Source organism: Eufriesea mexicana, unplaced genomic scaffold (assembly GCF_001483705.2).
Source record: "Eufriesea mexicana isolate 0111107269 unplaced genomic scaffold, ASM148370v2 scaffold2467, whole genome shotgun sequence".
NCBI classification, from domain to species: domain Eukaryota; kingdom Metazoa; phylum Arthropoda; class Insecta; order Hymenoptera; family Apidae; genus Eufriesea; species Eufriesea mexicana.
Window position 1 is genome coordinate 1087564 of NW_016910588.1, and position 23808 is coordinate 1111371.

Here is a 23808-nt window from a genome sequence, read left to right on the forward strand (position 1 = left end):
AGCAGGAATCAAGTAATCAAGGAATCAAATTGTACTATGACAAGGCTATATCGTTTTATTTGCAGAGAGATTTATGGAAACAAGATATCAAATAAAGAAAATAGAAATGATTTTAGAAAATCAGAGGAGTACAGATCTTTATGTGTCAGTAAAATAAATACTGAAATCCGTTCATCGATACATTTCAGTGCTGTTCGTAACAGTTGTGAGAAAATAAAATGGAAAGTGTCTTTGATTATACAAAAAAGAATATGCCAGTTTCTATTGAAACACGAAGATTGCCACACGATAGTCAGGTATCAGAACAGCAATGCCAGACTTGGCAGCAAACGCTTGCGAAAGTACTCGTGTCAGAGGTCCTCATTCCGACCTTTCTACACCTACACAGACAGGATAGATACTTGATAGATAAACCACCATCAAATATTCCATAACACGCCTATAATCGTAACCAATTATAGTAACCAATTATAACAAAAGAGATTTCAAGCTCATCGTCCTACAATTTCAAAATCAACCAATAACGAGATAACCACTGAACACGCAAAGATTAACATCGAAACCAACTGTCCCCTTGTTACATAGGGTACCCAACAGTAAGTGCCGTTTAATTTAACCACTGGTAGGTGTTAGAACAAGAATGTAAAAATACTTTTTAATTCAAAAAAATTGTTTATCTTTAATTTTTCAAGGTTATTCCAAGGTCATTTTATATTTTTTAAATGAAATGCGATATTTTTATTTTGTTATTACGTATTACACATAGATTCTTTGTTTCAAAACATGTTTATTTTTACGACCTCGATGACCTTATACTAATAAGACCTTGGAATAACTTTGAGAAATTAAAGGTAAATAATTTTCTTTGTCACAGTGATATTTTACATTAAAAAATTATGATGTGTCTTTACATTTTTGTTTTATCGTCTGCTATTTAGTAGTTAAATCAAACGGCAATTACCGTGGGACACCCTATGTAATAAACGCAATGAACTTTTAAACGTGTTGCTATTAATGTGCTCAACTAAGCCTATGACGGATATTTTTGTTTTAAATATTCTTATGAAAAATAATATCATCGTACCAATTTAAAATTGCGATTTTCGATATATCTATTTCTCTTTTTTTTTTTTTATTAATGTACCTCTTTTAACGTAGAGTTAAATAATAAGGCATGTACAAAAAGAGAATGTTTAAACATTGTTTAATGAAACCAACTTATTGATAAAAATTGCTAAAATATATTTCAAATTCGATAACAGAAAATTTGATTTATTTATAACTATATACAATACAACTTATTTATACACATGCAAAAATACATCATCAAAATATAAAATATAAAAACTCAAGCTTAAAGGTCAGTCATAGGAGTAACTTGAAAAACCTAGATTTCTCAAAAATTATTTATACATAGTTTTGTAAATATAAAAAAAATACAATATTTGTTTAAACTTTTTTTTATATTTTTCACCATTCTTGGTGAAATAATCTCTAGGAAAAAGAAAATCCTTTCCTCTCTTTAAAGGATAATCTCACCACTAAAATTGCGTTATGGTATCAATAACAAATAGATATTTGTGTTATGGGTAAATTTTTTTACTTGAACACTAGTTTCTTAACTCTTTTTGTCAGTAAAATACTTTTCTTATAACAAGGATGCACTGAGGGGAGGGTGAAACACAATCTATTGAGACGTTCAAGCAAGTTGGGAACTACGACGATAACAGGTTAGACAGGTCATTAATGCACTAAAGTTCACTTGGACTGAAAGATAACTTAGAAATCTCACACAACACATTAGAGATTGACATTTGTGTCATGGATGGCAGAATCTACGTGTATAGGACAAAAGGATTCTGAAATTTAGGTGAGCAGATGGAATGTTGCACATAGCCCTTTCATATATTTGGGGTCTACAGATCTGGAGCCACGGATTTCATGTCAGGAAAAGAGAAAACATGGTACTCCGTTGTAATTTAAACGACAGTAGATAGATCAGCTTGGACCGGCATTACATTGGACAGCTTTGTTGACATATCGATACAGAATGTACTCAACGCATACGCTAAGTAGAAGGGAAAGGACAAGCTCTGACCCGCAGTGCTCGTAAAACTGCTAACGTTGACAATTAGGGTTGCAAAACTATGGACTACGATGAGTAACGTACATAAAATCAGATGGTATTTCGACAATATGGGAAGCAAAACAATTAACACATAGCAAATATCCATCAGAGTTGAATCCAGCTATAGCGACGACATCATGTATCACACATTGGCAGATAATGCAGGAGGTCCAGAAAGTAATCAATGCACTAGAGGGAAGACACAGTATAAATGGGACATGTGGTAATGAATAGAAAACAGAAAGGATGAGAAAGTATAGCCTGGAATAATGTGATCAAAATTCTACTTGAATTGGAATGGTTATCAGAGCTGTTCTGTAGCAGATGTATCAATATTTAATCCTGCAACAATTAAGAGCAACAATAACTATATCAATAATTAATCCTTTTTGATGTACAATATGTGAAAACACTGATCTTATCAAGTATTTATCAGAAATAAATAACATTTTGTAATTAATAGTGTATGCACATTCTTATTTCTTACTGCCTTATAAACTTCTATATCCCCTTGCAAGATGAAGTGAAATTTTAAAACATTAAATTATAATATAATCAAATGTGATACATATTCTATGAAAATTGATGAAAATATTAATTTTTGTTGATTTATAAAAGAATTTCGCAACACCCCTATATAGAAAAAGCAATAGACATACAATACATGTAAAATGAGGTACCTAATAATGTTGCTGTTTATACTGTATAGATTTCTTTCACTTTTGTCAATAAAATATAATAGTACACCAAATATCAAGATGACTTTAAAAAGATCATAAAATGAATAAAAGATGTTAAAATACATTTTAACTTTGTTTCATGTCTTATTGCCTTAAGTTATCATTCTGTTATAGGAATATAGGATAAAATGTTTATGTTATTTTTAAAATATATATGTATATGTATAAAAAAATATATTATGCTTCTTTTACTAAACTATTATCTTTTAAATGTAATTATAGATAATGCTTTATTTTATTCATTAAAACAAAAAACGTTTTATTTGATAGAAGTCAAACATTTCATCATGTATATGTGCATATAAGAAAATAACATACATAATTCTTTCAGTTTTAACGCACATAACAACCATTTACAAATATGTACATGTGTTATATACATTATACATATTATCATGTTAGTATTTAGGTACTTTTTACAGATCTACCAACTGTCTTTACATACAATGGAACATGTAACTACATAATAGGACCATGGTAAAACAGATCAATCAATATTACAGTAAGAAATATACTGTAAAATATCGATTTTAAAATAAACTAAAGTTTAAATCCTGTACCTTGTAAGATGCGAATTAGATTTAGTAAATATTACATATTTACGCAACATTTATCGCTGAATTTCTAAATTTGAACGTAACAGTGCTGACATATTTTAGCTCCGAAAAATTAATTTTACAATATATCAAATAAAATATTCATAGTTTCATAATTGTTCTAAGATAAAAGTCAGATATTTAGACTAGTCCGCCATTAATTATAGTGGAGACAATTAAGCTTACATGTGCTCTGGATGATTGCGTATGCATTCAATTAGTTCCGTAGGCTTTATCTCACCAGTACAAATCCGATGTACGGCCGTGAAAAGAGGAAACCTGTTCTCCATGTTTTTCGATTTTAACATGTAATTTACCTCTTCCGCAGTAAACGGACCTTGCAACTTTTGTCCATTCAACATTTCTTTTTCCAACTCCTCGATATTCTGTAAAATATATAATTATTACATTATAATAAATGTATAATTATTACATTATTTCCTATGTATTATATATAATATACAGTTACACATATTTTCTATATTGCAAATTATACTATCTATTTATGTAACATTATACACTCAACCCATTTATAACACGATATTCGGAAAACACAGTCTTGATATACCATAATGCAAAAATTGCAATAGTATAATACGATTATACACTTATAATACGACTTAACAAACTTCAATTACGATTTTCAATATTTCTCGAATAATTTCAAAATACAATAGTATATCTCGGCAGAAAAAAGCATATGATTATAAAATAAATTTAATTTTATAAGAGAAGCTTAGTATTATACGATGGTACTGACAAAAATATTCAAAAAATTTACTATCTTTGGATTATTTTGCAAATATAACACAAATCGATTTTATATGCATTTATCTACCAAATCTGACATAATAGGCAATTTTTACGACTAAATTTGGATTCAGCACACGAAAATACAAAAGAAATCTTTTTATTCTAAAATAATAAAACTTCGTTTACCTGTTTTTTTCGTACCTATGTTATTATTTTGTCGCATATATTTTTTACATAAATAGATCAAATTTGTAGAAAAAAATTAATTTTTTCTATAATATTAAGGATACTTTAATGTTCGTAAAATCTACATATATACATATATTATTATACATTACTTGCAAGAACTGAAAATCATACGGTGTATTATCATTTTGCCACTTACTGTACCATGAATATTTCCAGTACACAGAGTGTCCCAGATCACCCCTCTCTTTAAAAATGGAAAGGAGTGGTTTTGATAGAAAATGTAGAAAAGCTCAATAACTAATTTGGAATGGAAATAACTAATTCAGAATGGTAATAATTTCAACTATTGACACCATGTTTCTACCGAATATCAAATTTTTTTGTGTTAAAACTAATTATTCATCTAGATGACTTCCCTCTTAAGTTTCGTTCAACCATTTGCATTACATTAACAAGCCCAACTTGTCGTTAATTTTTCAAACCAAACCACGCAATCACCAGATATACTCGTTGCACGTTTAAAATTATACTTAACATATATAAAGCGAGTGCAAGTCTTAAAAATATCGTACAACTGAAATTAAATATTTTTCAATGCATGGTTTTTCATAATTAAGTTGTGACCCTAGGGATTAATAGGTTTCGACAAAACATGATCGAATTGACCATGTTATAGCAGGGTTGAGTGTAATATTCTAATATTCTAATATTATATAAAATTTGTGGGAACGATATAACTGGGCCATGAGTTAAACTACCGGTTCTCCATCTTTTTCTTTGCATACGATTAACCAATGTTTGATCGAATCATGTATCACTGTACAAGTAGTGTCATACTCCACTGTAAATAATTAAAAAATTTTATATAATTTGATTCAGTCACGTACCACCAGTGGTATGCATACCACAGGTCCAGAATCGTTAAATTATTATCTGTCAATGCAAACAGCCTTCAGCAGTAACTGGGACTCTTAAGCTTCTCCTACCACGTTATTCTAATTTAAGATCTGATTTATTTTCAAAATTCTATTAATTTTTATATCGTTTCCACTTATTCTACTTAACATTAACTAATGTATAGTGATAATCTGAGTAATAAAATTGACCTTGCCAGTTTTTACAAAAGCTTCAGAGACTTTACGATTACGACCACCATTGCAAGTGGTTATTAAATCTGCCACACCACAACTTTCAAAGAACGTAGAAAGTTTTCCACCAGGGAAAAAGACGTCCACGAACTTAATCATTTCCATAAGACCTAATCTGATAACAGCGGCCTTTGTATTGTCACCTAAACCTAGACCATCGACGAAACCAGCGCCGCAGGCCACTATATTCTGTTAAAAATTGCAATAAAATATATGTATTACTCTATTATAACATAACTCTGTGACTGTAAATGAATAAAAGTTATAAAAGATCCTATGATATGATTTTAAATGAAGAAATGTTAAATATTAAATATTCATAATGAAATTATTTTCATTTACTATTATGATAGACAATGTAAAAATACAATTAGTCACAAAAATATTTCGATTCGTGTTTTCATTTAGTTTTACTTTTTCATTTTGCCTACTCCATATACTTATTTGTCTATCATTATAATAAATATTATACTTTATATTTTTATATTTTATTTATAACTATACTTTAACGTATAATGTAATACATCTGCTGTGTTTATTATATGTTCAAAATACAGGGTATAAGAGTGAAATTAATATTGAATATTTTGAATATTTTTTTAAATATTCTTATGATTGCATCTGTAAGTGTTATTTATATTATTTATATATATGATATACATATTTCGTATTCAATAATGACTTGTTTTAATAAATAACTTATTTCAGACACTAATGTATCGTATAACCAAAACAAATTGCATTGGTTAATATGTAATTGATAGCATACTAAGCTGCACAACTTATGTCAATATCCAATATCCTTCTGAACATTCTTTACCGATGATTGATATATTGTGTATAATGTCTAAGTGTTATATGCATAGATAACAATAATTACAGTATTGCAACGAAAATAATTAGGTGTACATCATGATTTTTTACTAAATATAGCTCCATGTTTTTGGTAAGTATAAGAATTAAAAGTTCGAAACCATTCATTTTGACTGGTATGTTAGTTCCAGTTTATTGTATTAAGTAACATAATAAAAAGGGAAAAAAACTGTTAACTAATTTTCAATTTCAAATATTTTAATTAGTTCATTAATTATTGCTCATCACCAATTCACTAGCATCAAATTCTGTCTAATATTTCGAATATTTAAACGAATTGAACTTTCCCATAGACTATTTTTAAGAATCAATTCCAAATTTACAACCTCATGCAACTATAATTCTACGAAATAATTTCGTACTAATCATTTTGTTTATCCCGCTTTCATTTCGCTATTCATCGTTCGCTATCATCAACGTGAATGACCAAGTAGTGCATCCTGAGGAGTTCAAATTTGACACAAAGATACATAAGAAAACGGATTTGTTATTTGTTGATTTTTTCTCGTTATGTTAAAGAAATAATATGATATCCAGCTAAACTAACTCGAACAAAGAGTATTGTATTACCTAGTAAGACGCCTATTTCTGCTCCAGCATCATCTGTTTTGATATGAATAAGACGCCTATTTCTGCTCCAGCATCATCTGTTTTGATATGGATAAGACGCCTATTTCTGCTCCAACATCATCTGTTTTGATATGGATACGTAGTGACGAACTCATAATGAATCATTAAATAATGCAGAAGTAATACGATACAAGAATGTGTAACAAGCTTACACACACCATGAGACGTTGACTTTCTAAATAGCTAATATTGGTATCGCGATACACGTATGAAGAATATTGACCACACGTGTAATTTAATTTAACACTAAACCTACCATGATTTAAATCACCGTTTTCCAAACTATCATTAAAAATTTGCCGTTCCACGTTTTCACCTGAATTACTCATCTCCGCAATTTTTCTTCCAATATTCCTATAATCATTTTCTCAATGTCTTCCGCTGTTCCGTCGTGGAACAAAAACCGACTCGAAAGACCCCTTTGCGGTCCTCCAACAGTTAAATCCTAAGTGCCCAAATGACAAGAACATCGGAATTTTCTAACGTACTATATCGCCGTTTCGTATCGTTGGAAAACTTCCTGTTTATTGTTTCGGCTGGTCCCCGGCATTCGAAGCAATGCGACCCTCCTTCAATAAGGTTAAACGACGACACTTGGGATTTGGCCAACTAGAGGCCTGCGGGAGGTCAGCACAAGTCCACGTGCATGGTACCCTTACACTTCGACGAGCTATGAGGCCATAAACGGTTATATTCCACACGCGATCATTTTCAACAATGTCATCTACGTGCGGGTGATCTTCATTCCCCTTTTTAAAGTGACCGATTCGCGGGCCGAGAAAACGCCCTTGATCCATTTAGACAATCAGGGCACCGTTAGTCTTTCAGCGAATTCCTGATTTTCCTCAGTTCGATCACTCGGAAAATCGAGGAGTCAGTCGTTTTTACGTCTTTCAGCTCTCACGTTGTCTGACTATTTAATGTTCGATTATCCTTACACGTTCCGTGCCACGTGTACCACCGGTGGTACACGTTAAACTTGATCTTGTCAGGCAAAAAGGGCTTGGCACGGAACGTGTTAAATTTCTCGTGAAACATTTATGGGAACCTTCCCTCACGGTCCTTGATGTTGTGCTGGTCGCAGGTATCCTCCATGTGGTAATGTAACCACAAGGGGCAATAGGAAAAGGAAGGGATGCATTTTATCCCGGGTCTGCTAGTGGACTCAATCAGTAAGGCTACCCTAGCAGGCCCTGCCTTACACTATTGGGAGTTATATATATATATATATAGGAACAGGAGGTTCTCCAAGGACTTGCGGGAAAGTCCTCAAAGTCAGAATCCATCTAGTGGCGAAGGTGAGAATGATGGTCGCTACATATTGATACCGTCGGGATTCACTCGGTTGAAGTCTAGCGTTCGACATATCTTAGCCATTCTTCTTGCTCGCGATCATTAAACTGATTTCTCAATATTAATTTGGCAGGCAACATTGACAAAGCGTAATTGCGGATTTACGATCCGCCAGAATTCAGTGAAGAATTCAAACGTTATTCATTTTTTACAGCTTCTGCTTCTTTTCCATTCACCGGTCATTTGACCATGATAGGTTTAGTGTTAATTTTATTATTCTCGTAAACTACAGTATCACAATAATTGATACTATGGTATACATATAGCATGATGCTTTTCGTTTGTTACGAAAAATAATATTTTGTTCAATATCGTTATCGATATTTGAAGACCTGTGTTTGTCAATTTGCTCTTGATATTCCATTTCATTCTCTATTTGCGTTGCTACATATCTTGTCAGAAATAGGCCAACGTAAATATGTTATTGAACAAGAGAATACGAAAATAAAGGAAAACTTGAAATCGTATTTTAGGGTATAACATGAATCACGAAGAATTAATATCAAGCAGTAAAATGACAAAAATTCTTGATTGACTTCATATCTCAATTTCACTCGTTAAATATTAAATATATATTTACTACTAATTTACTATCACTGAAGTCTGTTTAATATCTTGGACACTTGAAATAATTCGAACTTTTCGTAATAATAATAACAGCCAATGTCAACAACACCCAGCAAAAGAAGAATCCACTTCAAATTGATATAATACATTGCTTTTTGACACCCAATCTCTTATCTTATCTACATCTAAATATCTTAAATTATTATTTCGAAAGACGAATACTTGTACAATATTTTTAGGGTCAACTAATTTTACAAGTGTGCTATGCGTTTAAACTACCCATACATTGATATGTATTTAACATTTTGTTTTCTATCACTTCCTTCATCTATCAATCTGTTCATGTGACCCTACTCATAAGTGTGAGAATTTTCAGACATTAAAGAAAATTCGTGTACTTCCTTTACTATGCTATCTTTATAATTATGGTAAGGAATATAATCCTATATAATAAATTATACTTGGATTTCTTCCGCTAGCTATCTTCTCAACTGTGCACAGTACATGATAGTTGCAGAGAATTAGTTCATTGGCTGACATTACTTAATTACTAACCCATTCGATCATTTGAAAAAGTGGAAAATTGGCCCACATCATCAAAATTTTCTTTATTGTATAAATATGAAATATTTCAGAATGATAAAAAGACGAAAAACAAAACGGCGTATACAACGAAATTATTATTTTATTTCGTTCAATGAAGTTATACGTTGAAAATAACTTGAGAAATTGAATTCAGTATTTTTACACAGTATGATAATTTTTTAAATAGTCAATACATTTTTATCAGATTTTATTATTACTTTTACTTTAAAAAATACTTTAATTCGTTGTAATAATCGCTTTCCACTAATTTCATGCATGTGTATTGTTATACTATGCGTGTTTTCTTCTTATGCATAAACTCCGCACTTTAGTGATAATGGCCAGGAAAGTCCCGAACTATATGCACTTATGATGTAAGTGTTAATTCTCAGAAATCGATTTATTTATTATTTTTAATACTTGAATTCGTCACACAAGTATCTTGTTATAGTACCTTGGATATAGAACGATATTGAGAATTTTGGATATTGACATAAGTATTAATCAGGAATTCTAATATTTTAATTTTATAGAATTTCACGTAATCAAGTATTATTCCATGATTCAGTGAGGAAAAACAACGAGAGAGAAGTAATGTTTGAATTACGCATGATTTATCAATAATAGTAATATGGAGGCTGAGAAAGAAGATTCGGATATTGAAAAGCAAAAAGCATCCTAATGCGCATTCTGCTATGAAAAATGTTATAAAAATATTAGGTTGATCGGAAAATTTTGTCACCTAGATCTTACTTATACAGGGTGTCCCAACGGGAAGTAGTACAACGGGAAGGGAGTGATTCTACATGTAAGTATTGTTTCTTAAGCTTACATTGCGCTATGCGCTGCATATACCACTCCTCAGCCATTTCAACTATATTGGCAGGCGTTGAGTGCGAATTTATATCATCATCTTACCAATGAAACGGACATGGTCCAACTAACGGGGAAATCAACCCGCGTTTGACCCTGTGTTGGCTTAAAGAGTACGCCCGGGGAGGAACCCGATATTGGCGTGTTACTCTTGGGTCACTTCAGGTCTGGCATGTATATGAGATCCAACCGATGGTCTCCATGGCCCGTTTGATTCTACATGCAGAAATGAATCGGAAAAAGAAACAAAAATTTTGTTTATTTGAAGCTTCGTTTTTGACAAATAATACACTGATATACTGATGGTCCATTTGCTTTAACCAAAGTTAAGTGCACGCGTAAAGTCGATTTTCATAATGAAGCTTCGAATGAAAAAATTTTATCCTTTATTTTCGACTTATTTTTTCATGTAGAATCACCCCCTCCACAATTGTGCCACCGATACTGATGTATCGATGGTCTATTCATATAAGTGATAGCTAACAATAAGTTCACGCGCACTCGGTGAATATTCAATGTCGATTTTCTCGACAACGAAACTTCGAAAGAAAAATTTTGTTCTTTTTCTTTTGATTCGTTTCTATTATGTTGATAGAAAAATAATTTCGTTTTGCTTCCTTTCCATCTCTAATTAAATAACCTAAATAAAACGTAAATCATCACTACATACAAAATATTTATTATCAAGATATAGAGCGGAGTCAGTGCTTTCGAACGATACATAACATAATCACATTTACAATTTATCCCAATATCAAGCTACAAAAATCGAAAATACAAAAAACGAAATTATTTGTCTACCAACCTAATACATGTAGAATCACCCCCTTCTCGGTTGTATTATCGTTGCTGGGACATCCTGTATATTTATAATTTTCTCTAGAGATATTTGTAAGTCGCAGGTAATTGAAATGAATATTCATATTAATTACCGATATATGAGCTACAAAAAAAGCAACATTAGAAAAATAATTTGATGTTTTGGTCAATATATATGTATGTATATATGTGCTATAATTAAGTGCATCTTAGGTTAGGGCTGACGAACTTATTCGTTGTGATACTACTCCTACCACTAGTCTGGTAGTTTCCCACTTAGGACTGGCGACAAATTTACTCCTTGTCCTTGGTTCACTATCCCACCATCATTCCGGTAGTTCCTCTCAACATCAGCATGAGAGTTAAGTGGATATAGTGGGAGTAGTGAGGTGATAGGAAAATAAATAGCACGTGACCTGCAGGCTACGAATTCAACAGCTTTGTCTTAGCTACTGCGTTTTGTACGAGCATTAAACAGAAAAATATATATACAAATACATATTTTCTGCAAAACTAGGTTTATAAAATGTTTATGAAGAATTCAAAAAATCAAAAACCAAGTTCTCAAGACTGTATAAATATCTTAATGATACAAATGACTAAATAATAATGATGTTAATTAAATAAATTAATACATTTTTCATTGAAAAGAAAAAACAACAGAAATTTTAATAAGAGAGAATCTCCCCACACGATTATAGTGATTTTATAATTCTTTGCTGTTTGAAAATGTTAAAATACATCTTACTTGAACTTAGCTTTAGAAAGTGAATAGTTAGCAGTAGCAATGAGAATTGGTATATTCTACATATACAGACTATCCCATAACATATGGAGTCTATTTTAAGGAATGATCTAGTTCATTGCGTTTTTCGATCTTCAAACATTACTAAGTTTTAATTTTTAATTTCTGTAAAATTATTTTTGGAAAATAGGTTGAATGGGGATTAGATACCAAGTCCCAAAACACGTAACTTGCCACAGTGATTCATAAATTTGTTCACATGTTCTTGACATGTTATTTTTTTAAGAAACGTAATCAGATATTTGACCTTAAATATCAACAACTGCATACGACAGTATTAAAAATCAGAAAATGATTTAAAATCATCTAGAACTATAAAAACGACTATGCGAGTCACTATATCTCATTAACCAAATCAAATAGAATGTGTATTTATGATCTTATACATATGTACACGGTGTAAAGATCCTTTTTAGAATACATATCTTATATCTCTGTATACGCTGGTATAAAAATCAAGATAGCAGATAGGAGTCACTCTTTCATTTTACAATATCGGTGGAGTGTTTACTTGTAATTTAGCTTGATCATTTATGCTAGTCATTGCAGGTCAATACTGATAATGAGATTTGTGACACGGATATGATCAATTATCATTGAGATACGCGTAGCAATTTCCACAGCAAACGAAAATTAATTATGGCTTATTGTCGTTTACAAATCACATATAGCTAATTCCTTGCTTCTAAAAATACTGAATGGAATATTTGGACCAACTACTAGATTCATCAAAAGCTTACTTATGCGTGAAAAATACCACTAAAATGTAATGTTTGTAAATTGACAGAAAAAATTTAAAATATTTTAAAATATAAACATAAACATAAAAAGTATAAAACATAAATGTAAAAAAATATAGGATATAAATACAAAGAATGTAAAATATAAATATAAAAAATATTTAAAAAGTAGAGGTCAGGTAAGGCTCCCTACAGAAGATTATTAAAATTGCTAGAAAAATGTTAGAACAGTTGAAAGCTACAATTTTACTAACTATGTAATACAAAACCATAAAAGTCATGTATTTTTCGAGAAGTATCGATACTCAAAAGTCGATATACAATCTCAATGAATCAATTTTGACAAATCGTCAGTAATGGATAAAAGAAAAAAAGGAAAATGAAATTCCAAAAGATTTAAGATAAATGTCTTTTATCAAAAAAAGAAAGCAAAAATACTCTCGCAATTAATTTAAAAATATTTAATATAACCCATCAAAATAATATTACATTACTGACTTGTAAAATCTTTACAAAAAGATTTAACTAAAAAAGTTAAGCAAATTGCATGCTAGTTTTGTTTTTGTCATAGTAATCAAATTAATTACCGATCCAACGAATAAATTAATGTCATAAACAGATAAGTATAGGAATATTTAGTAACCACTAAATGATTATCATACAATTCATTCTACTATCGTTCAATCGATTAAGGTTAAATCGTTAATAATATTTATTATTAAAAATTTCATACAACGTTTCTCTAAAAAAAAGAAAAAAATTCAATTTTTATTATTTAACGATAATTAAAAATTAAAAAAAAATATTTTTACGTACGTACTTTTTATCTATTTTAACGTAGATGGATATATTTTCTAATTAATCTTCTTACGATCTATTGGTAATTACAAATATTATCTTTTTATACACTAATTACAAAGTTCATTTAGTAGTACTCCAAAAGTACCTCGTCACCTATCTAACCGATCTAACATGTGTACCGTAACGCACAAAAGTATTTACATGCTTCCTATAGACCACTTCAAATAATTATTACCGTTTTACTATATAAGTTTAAAAATCCTTATCAATAAAAATATGTATTACATCGAACGTGACAGATTAGATTGGTAAATATTTTGATTTTCACACGTGACGAATTTCTACGATACGAATATATTTATGACATTAATCCAGGTAATTTACTTTAATTTCTGTACACGTTGCATCGAATTTTTAATCTGTAATCAGATGTATACTAATCGAATATTTACTTGATTCTCTGCTGGTAGGAATACATAGAATATATATGTATATAATTTTCACTTCAAGCTACAATTTGTTAAAAATATATTTATATATTTATATAACTGAACTAACTTTCAATAAAATAATTAACCCCAACGACATACTATTTTATTTGAAATGGTTTGTTTGTTAAATGTAAAAAACTAATACACATAGGTTTCACAATTAATTTCTTCTTTATAAAATGGACTTATGTTAGACATTCGATATCACGAGTAAGTTTCTTTATAACACATTGTACATAAACAGTGGAATTAATTCAGAATGCACATTAATTCAAGGTTATTAGGAAAAGATTACTGCAGATATTAAGAAGGATTATTTCACAGACGATACAAATCTTCTTTGTCACAATAGATGTTCGATACGTCTTCCCCTCTTTTAATGGAAATCTCAATTATTCTGTTCATGCCCACCGTATTGACAAAAAACTTATTCCTGGTATAGAATATTTATAAATTATCGTAAAATTGTACAATTTTACGATTAAAGTAATGTAAAAACTATACTAATTAAACATTTTCTTTTTTCTTTCAGTAAATATCATCAATCTTTGGTCTTAAAATCTTTGATCCTTCTTTTTCACTCTTTAACGTAATCAGTTTGATAGTTTTCGGTATTAGTAAGTTAATTGTACTATTTTTATTAATATAGGTAATTCAACAAGAATCAAGTATCATTATTTTGAAAATTCTTCTATAAACTATCATTTAAAAAATAATTCTTCACTGATTCTTTAATAAGTGAATAGTTTAAAATAATTGAAATGATCATGTTAAATGATTCAGCCTATATAGAAAACTATTTGAAATAGCAAACTAAGAAAAATTTTTTAAATAAAAATTAATACAATTAATTTTTGTCACATTTACCATAATAAAAGTATTATGCGATGTACATTGCGATGATTATCTGATGTAAAGGTTTAACACGATATATATTCTCGTTGATAAAGATTTTAAAAGTTGTATTAATTAACAAAATAACAATCGTCTAAAGTCAGCAATTAAAATATTTTTGTGACTCACTGTATTTACGTATCTCCCATTCAATTAGAAGTACTAAAATATTTTAAAAAATGAGTAAATAATAGTAATGCTGTTTTAAAGCATAGAATGTTTGTTAATTCTTTCTGTATACATGTACTACAATTAAAAGTCTTATATTATAATTGCCTCATACGTAATATCGTAATACTTGAGATGACTGAAATACTTGATAATAACAAAAATGTGGAAAAATGACATATGCAATACAGATAAGAAGCGAGACGATTATGTAATTTAATTGAAGCATAATGCATAAGCTACTGACGCATGCGATGTACAATGAATCTCAATGGAGTAATCAGCTCTTAACCAAGTACTTTACTAACCATGTAAAATGTTCACAAGTGTTCATAAGAGTACTTGCAATGAACATTTTTTTAAAGATTTTATTTTAGGATCATCTATACAGTTACCAGTGTTTTACCATATGTCTAGAGATGATCCATTAATGAAAATTTATGAATTAGAAAATATTGAAATTTGAAAACAGTTATTAAATTTATAAATTCTATTGAAATTTCATTGAAAATATAATGATTCATTTTTGGAGACATTATTAGAAAAAATAAAAAATGAATCATTTATAAGAATGTTGTCAGAAAAAAAAAAAAAAAAAAAAAAAAATTTAAAAAAATTTTTTAAAAAAAAAAAAAAAAGAAACATTTAAAAAAAATTTGTCAAAAAAAAAAAAAAAAAAAAAAAAACATTGGTAGATCAGAATAAAGAACATTAATTACAGTACATTGAATAAAAGAAAGTTCCATTAATGACACATAGATTCAAGAGTTCAAGAGAACAAAACTTTTTTTTTTGTTAAAATAAAAAATTTCTTAGATAGAAAACCATTATCTAAAAAAAAGTGTAATATTAAAAAATACATTTTAGAATAAACTAAATACAATGTTGAATTAATTCAATATCTTCTCACAAAATTATTAATAGAATGATTATACAATATATATCACACTTTATACTATAGTCTAGAAACAAGATTTATATAATTAACATTAAAATTTTTTTAAGTCAACCAGCTGATTTAATTATGATTTATGTTTTGTAATGGATATTTATTCATTTATCAATTTAAAAAATGTATCCAAATGTATTTTAAAAGTTTTTGTGATATACGTTTTAAAAATTGGAAGATTTAATCTGTCTGTCCTGAACTTTTTTTTGTATATATAACAGAATTATATACATGTTGAATAAGTCTCATTGTATTCTGGTATTATCAGTTTATGAGAATTCTGATTCATTGTATATATGATAATTTTTCTATTTAAAATAAACTTGATAAAAAGAATATTATAATATATTTACCTTTAATGCCCCACAACATTCAACTGAATCAACATCTTCAACTACTACAACTCTAAAGTATGAAGTTTGTATTAAATCTCTTAGTATAGGAGCCATACTTTTGTCCTTGCAACCTAGATATTAAATGATAACAATGTAACATTTACGAAAAATAATGACAGTGGTTTAATTTCACCATAAACAGAAACAGAAAGAAAATATCTTGTAGTACTGTGAATAAATATGTCCTTAAAGCTTTTATGGTTACAAATTTCACAATTCATATTATACACATATTTACAACTACACAGTGCATCTATCTAGAAAATGATTTTAATTTAGTTAATGTTATTATTAATATGTATAATTAAGTCAATTCTAGTATTAGCAAAATATTTGATTATATATTAACAAATCATTTTCTATATCCTCCATCCTATTTTTGTGTGTTTAAGCATGCATATATAAAGCTAGCTTTATACTATCCGTTCAGATATAAAAGTGCACACATATGATTTCATTCAGAAATCATTTACTTGATATCTATTACTTGTCATACAAAAGCATTTATTATGAAACCTTTGGTATCATTAATATAACTTCATATATAAAAATTATATAGTATTAATTATAACTGTTAATAAACATTAATAAATACTGTTTCCATTAGTAAGCTATTATATACACAAATAATATGTACATTAAAGACTGTTCATAATATATTAAAAAATAATAATACAATGAATATAAAACATTTGGTTAACAAGAAAATATTTTTACACTTATAATTAAAATTAAGCATTGTTGATCTATATGATATTTCTGTGTTTAATAGACTATTAATGTATATATACAGTTTTGATTCATTTATCATTTTCTATACCATTAATTAATAAAACATAATGTCCTTACAATATTCATAAAATATTAAAACACTGGAAAATTTACATAATATTAGATACTATTAAAATATTTGTTTTTTTTTTCAAACTGACAAATTTTGTTTCCATACAAGTTATTACATTATATTATCTTAAAATTTTATAGGGACAGTCTCACTAATTTGTTTTAACTTGAAATGGCCAATACTGTAATATCAATAATTTAGTTTTAACATGTCTTTTGTTTAAATCAAAATTAAAAATAAAATTACAATCTTCTCTCAATGTTTACTTCAATGATAACAAAACTTACAGGAGTAAATTTTCAATGTTACAAACATATTATATACTATTTATAAATTTAAATTTTAAATAAATTTTTCAACAGGAAAAATAGTAAATGATATTCAGAAAAAAAAAGTAATTTACATTTACACTTACATATTGCCATGCAAATTATTATTACTATCTGATTTCCATTATCTTTCCTCTATGTTTGTAAGAGCTATAGATTTTAAACATTAAGGATCGAATAATTAAAGAAAATAAAATAGAGTAAGATTCAATTGAAATTTTCTAACTCAGAGATTCCTACAGACAGATTCACTATTCAAACCAGAATAATACTCGCTAATACATTCAACAAGATGACATAATAGTTGACTTAAATATTCACTTCCTAGTTAATATATGCAATCATTATGTCTTCGTGTACAAAAGTGCTTACTTCAGTGTCGTTTCGCGATTCATTTTAATAAATAAATTTTCCTTTTTATTAAATTAATTTTAGTTTATATACGTCTTAATAAAATTTATTTAGAATTAATTGTATTCATGTACCACATATGATGCAAGAGTAATGCAAAATAGGTACTAAATAACAGATATTCTTCTCTATCGTCTTTCATTTTAACAATGAATTAGAAAGAGAGAGAGAGATTATATTAGATATACTCGACTTTTCATGTATTGACTTTGTTTTCCATGATACCTACAAGTAATCAAAACCCTTTAAGGGATTTATTTTTTCAGTTAAGTAGAAAACATTCATATAAAAAATTCCTCTTATGTTTAAAAATTTTTTTTGTTTAATAATACATTAGTACTTCGTTGACTCATTGTTAAGAATAAGAAATGGCGGAAATAACTTCGTCGCAATGTGTGAGACAATATTGCATAACTAAATGTAGTCAAAATGTCCTCTAGTATTAATTCGTTTTTATCGAAAGATCCTCAAAAGTCGATAAATAAAAATATTATTAATAAAAAATATAAAATTTCGTTATTTCTTTTGTCGTAAAAAGACTGCTATTTTAGTTTTAAGTGTTCACAAATTAACCCGTTTTGTGATTATTTATCCAAAATTACTATATTTTTTCAAGTAAGTATTATTTTTAAATAAGATATGAATTCAGGAAAAATAATGGCAATACATTTAAAATAACCTGTTTGTTAATAATTCAAGACATAAAAATGTTATTTCTTATATATGTGTGTAAATATTAATCGTAAAGCAAGGAATATATTATTCGAGGTTATATAGAACAATTTAGATATTTGAATAAATTCTGTATCATATACAACAAAAATTTTTCGATGTCGATAAATGAATAATATTTTAATTGATTTTCTATATGGGATATATATTTGATATTATCAAAATTCCTAATTATCTTTGTTTTTTGTAATATTAGAAAAGCTAAACTAAATATATATTTACAATGTGTTTCAAGCTAAATCAAAAACAGTATACTTGTATGTACATGTATTTAGCACTGGATTAAGCATTAAATTTAGTAACAGGAAAATCCTATATTGAATCCCACTGTGTATACTATTGTTTTGATAATAAATCAGATGGTATATATGTATATATATATATATATGTGTGTATATATACTACCTATACATTTTTTTTACTTTTAGTTTATCACTACAATACTATTTGTTATATTTTTTATTTATTTCCCTGTGTTTATGTTTTATTTATGACTACAACACAATTGTTATAATACTTTAATACGTATTCTAATTTTATAATACTATATCTATCATGTCAGATACTTTTGTTAATGTCTTTTGTTTGTTAAACAAAACTATTTGAACGAATAGTATAAATAAATCATAAAACTGTTAGTACATATATAATATTTGGTTTATAAATATGATATTTACCAATAGTAGTTTCACAAAACATTTCCTCTGCTACTTCAGAAGCCAAATTTGCTCCCATTAAAACAGAAACAGGTATATGAAGTTGTTTTGAAATTATATGTGAAATAAGTTCAATACCACCTCCTTCCTTTTTATCAAAGCCCTGTAACATAATTGTAAATATAAAAAATATTATTTAAAATTTATATATTTTTATATATGAATATTATAACAATATATCTTAACATTTGATAACATTTCTGTATTTAAAATTTTAAGAATATAAATTAAATGTTAAATTGAAATCATACCTTTACCAAAGAAAGGCCAACAGCTGTAGGTTTAATTTTCCCAAGTAGTGTAGCACATATTTTATTTATAAATTGATGTGGTATTACAAATATCAAAATATCTGCATCTTTAGCAGCTTTCACTACATCAGGGACTGCAATCTAGAACATTAAAATTATATACATCATTAATGTTTGTGTATCTTTGCTATGCTTGAAGTGTATAGAAGTCATATATTTTTTAAAACCTCATTTGAATTTTTTTTTATAAGATGGAGAGGTTATTTAAATTATATTTTGTATAAATAATACTTGTAACAGTAGCTCTAAAGAAATTGATTACAAAATTAAAAGCCTAACAGAGAAATTTATGAACAAAATAAACAAAAATGAATTATTATTACATATAGCACTTATGTCATTATCATAAATTTTTCATATTGGTTTTTGCAAGAAATACGTATTTTCAATATTTCAAGATGTCATAACAAAAATTAAAGAATTATTTATTTAAAAATTTTTTAATTCTAATTAATTCTAATTAATTTCTAAAGAGATAAATTACTTTGGATAGGTACCAAAAAATAGATATCTATAAACATATAAATGTATACTTTCTATTATCATTAATTGCTTTTAAAATAACAATTTTCAGATGTATTGTATTTAAAAATTTATTTCTTTTTTTAAATGTTTTAAAATGTTTGATATTCGGTAACATTAAATTTATTATGTTAATGTAGAAATAATGTCATAATAGATACGTTAGATGAACATCACCCTATTACATCTAGAGAAATATCGCTCACGAATCAATATAGCTTCAATTCACTTGTCGCGGTCAAGGTTTTTCTATCCAAAGCTACTGACGCTAAAAGTTAAGAATCTATATACGTATGGTACGTTATATACATGTAAAAGACGAACGTACATCCCGGAACGTGTATTTCGGAAGTTAAGTTTGAAATATAGATTATATTAACGAAGTGATGATAAATCACGGGTAAACCGGAAATTAAAAATTACATAGAATTTGGTAACATAGTATAAACTCTTTTATTTAAATCTCATAAAGTTATTAAAAAAAATTAATAAATACTTTAACGTAAACGAAAAAAGCATATGTAATACACATAATCTTATGAGTTACGAAAGTTACATAAGCTTAGTTTATGTTTCCGAACGTTTAACAGTAAGAATAGTAAGGTTACACAACATGTAGTATATATTCTATTATACCTTAAACACGTGTTCACACAGCAAACGAATTGAAAGAAGCTACTTAGTAAAAAGATAAAGAAAGCATGTACATAATTTAATAGTTATATAACATTATATACAGAAAAATTATTATTAATGATAAAAATTATTTGTAGGAATTTCAAAATATTTTAATGAAAATCGAATTAGAAATTCAACTTAAGACATAGTATTGACTTTATCTACACACATAACTTTTACATCTTTATTAAATAGTTATTAAAATTATTTAATTTCATTTGGTAAACGAAAAGAGATGAGCTTATATTACTTGTGACGTTTGAAAAGTATAGAAGTATTAATGTTTTCAGATTTTTTATTAAAATGTATCGAGATAAATAAATGCATAGCATTGAGGTATGTGTAACATTTTTAATTTAGCTTTTAATGTAAAAAATAATTTTTCCAATTATCACTAAGTATATACATAAATATGTACATACTTACTTACCACATTTTCCGGAAGTTTATGTCCTGGCAGATATTTTACGTTTTCGTGTGTTTCGTTAATAATTTCAGTTAGCTTTTTTCCGTTAATAATTTCTTCATAAACATACATTGTAACTTCATCTTCAAAGTTATTAAGTTTAGCGGCATTTGCTCCAACTATCTTAGCGATAGCCGAACCCCTAAAAATTATATACCAACAAAATTATATAATTTGTTTACTTAAAATTTAAGTATTTCTATAAATATTTGTGTATATTTTTAGACAACGAAACATTTGTTTAACGCCTTCGTACTTTATGTTATACGTTTCAAAAATGAATGTGTTTTGAAACAATTTATTATAAATAAAAATATATTAAGGATTTATTTCTTAGCATAACTTTTTAATTTATTTATCAGACTACATTTATGAATAATACATGATTAATATCATTTTATTTCCTTTAACGAGAATTATTCATTTTTTATCATTATTTACAATTTGTTATTTTCATTTCTATTATTTCATTTTTATTAAATTAATTTAACAATAATTTGTATACATATACGTATATTAATGTAATTCCATTATAAAGGAATATTATGCAAATTCTAATAAAATCTAATTTAATTAAAATGTTCGAATTTGACAATTCACTTTTCGAGTAAAACATTTGCTAATATACATAAATATTATAGAAAGATATTTGTAACGATGATACAATCAATTTAGTGCGTATATATTATTTTACTCGGGCTTTATATACAACACGTGGAGATCAATTACAGTGGAAACATTTAAATCCAACTAACTAAATCAATGACAAGCAAATTTTTTGCAGCTAGAGATAAGAATGTTGTTAAGATTTCGACATTACATACCAGTTTCCTGATCCAATAATGCAAATACGCTGCTTGCCTGCCATGATTTTGATTGATATTGGTAACAAAATTATAAAATTACAAAACAAAAATGAGTGCGAAATAATACACAAGAACCGTCCAGTATCAAAGTAGGGGGGCGACTGGAACAACTTCGATTCGAACGTGAAAAGACGTGCTAGTTTTTGCAGAAGTGGGAGTATGGAAACACCAGCGAACGGTGATAGGCGGCCAGTTACTATTGTAAGCAAGATTTGCTAGTCGACCAATCAAAGTCCAATATGATAAAAACTATATACTATCCTTGGATATTACTTGGTAAAGATTATGTAATTGCGTGAAAGGAATTTTATTTATCAAAACATAAAAATCTGTATACAAAATGTGATAACGGATATTTATTATTAATTTAATTTCAATTGATTCTTAATTATGCATCAATAGCATGTGTAATAAAGAAGAAAAAGAGATAAAGAGATAAAAAAAAGAGATTTCCTAGATGTGTTTTGTATTGATTTGCTATTGTAAAGTATTAATATTTAAGCCATTATAAGTAATCTTTTTAATATAAAGTATATTTAATTATAATGCAAATTATCATAATTTGTAGTTATTTTACTGAGATATATAATATGTATATAAACCACATACTGCATTATTACAATGACTGTAAAGATTATAATTATATTTATAAAATAATTAATTACGTGAAATATATACAAATAATAAGATAAAGATAATATATTATATTTTATTTTTCTAGATTAAATTTTTTTTTTTAATGATTTATATTTTTTATTGATATATACTATAAAATGAGTTTTGGGATATAAATAACAAAAATAATATTATTTACTAAAAATATTTACTAAAAATAATTTATACCTACAGATGTTTACTTCGTGTTAAAATTTAATGATATAAATAAATATCTGAAAAAAAAATACATATCACAAAATTTGCTTTTCATCGTCACGTTTTTAAAGATTTTAAAGTTATAAACTTTTTTAAAATTTTCTATTGACTGTGGGTATTTGTTGAATATAATATAACACATACAAATATTTTTAACAACTTTTTTTTCCATTATATTTTTTTAATAGATTTAATAATATAACTTAAATATATCCACGCCTATAATGAATTTTTATCCATATAAATACAAGAGGATTAAGTAGAAAGATATATTTTTATTATATTGTCTATAAAGAGATCAATTTTTATTAAAATTGGGATAGTTTCAAATCGATTAATTTTTACTCAAGAAACTAACGTAATTTTACTTAAATTTTGATTAGGTACTGTGTTAATATAGTGCTAAATAAGTCGAATATACATTTGTTAAATAAATATTTTAAAGAAAAACCTATACGATGGATACAAAATTTAAAAATTATTATCGAAACTCTATCATTGAATATATTTAACAAGTTAGAAATCATGGTGAAAAGTTGTACTTCTGCTAGTAATAATTTAAA

At 27.4% G+C, this 23808-nt stretch overlaps 1 protein-coding gene across 2 annotated transcripts in view; it reads right to left on the minus strand.

Annotated features, from left to right (window-relative positions):
- The window catches only part of Gpdh1 (Glycerol-3-phosphate dehydrogenase 1), a 28824-nt gene extending 6278 nt beyond the window's left edge, over positions 1-22546 (minus strand). Inside the window, exons 1-7 of one of the 2 annotated variants that reach the window (XM_017903695.1) lie at positions 22331-22546; positions 21471-21648; positions 19781-19921; positions 19491-19632; positions 16456-16568; positions 5513-5743; positions 3651-3850 (exon numbers count right to left, since the gene is read on the minus strand). In XM_017903695.1, the coding sequence (XP_017759184.1) occupies positions 3651-3850; positions 5513-5743; positions 16456-16568; positions 19491-19632; positions 19781-19921; positions 21471-21648; positions 22331-22374 (1049 nt within the window). In that variant the 5' untranslated portion in view covers positions 22375-22546. Of the gene's footprint in view, positions 1-3498; positions 3851-5512; positions 5744-16455; positions 16569-19490; positions 19633-19780; positions 19922-21470; positions 21649-22330 lie in introns of those variants that run through there. The other variant, XM_017903697.1, reaches the window with a different exon arrangement.
- Positions 22547-23808: the final 1262 nt, after the last annotated feature.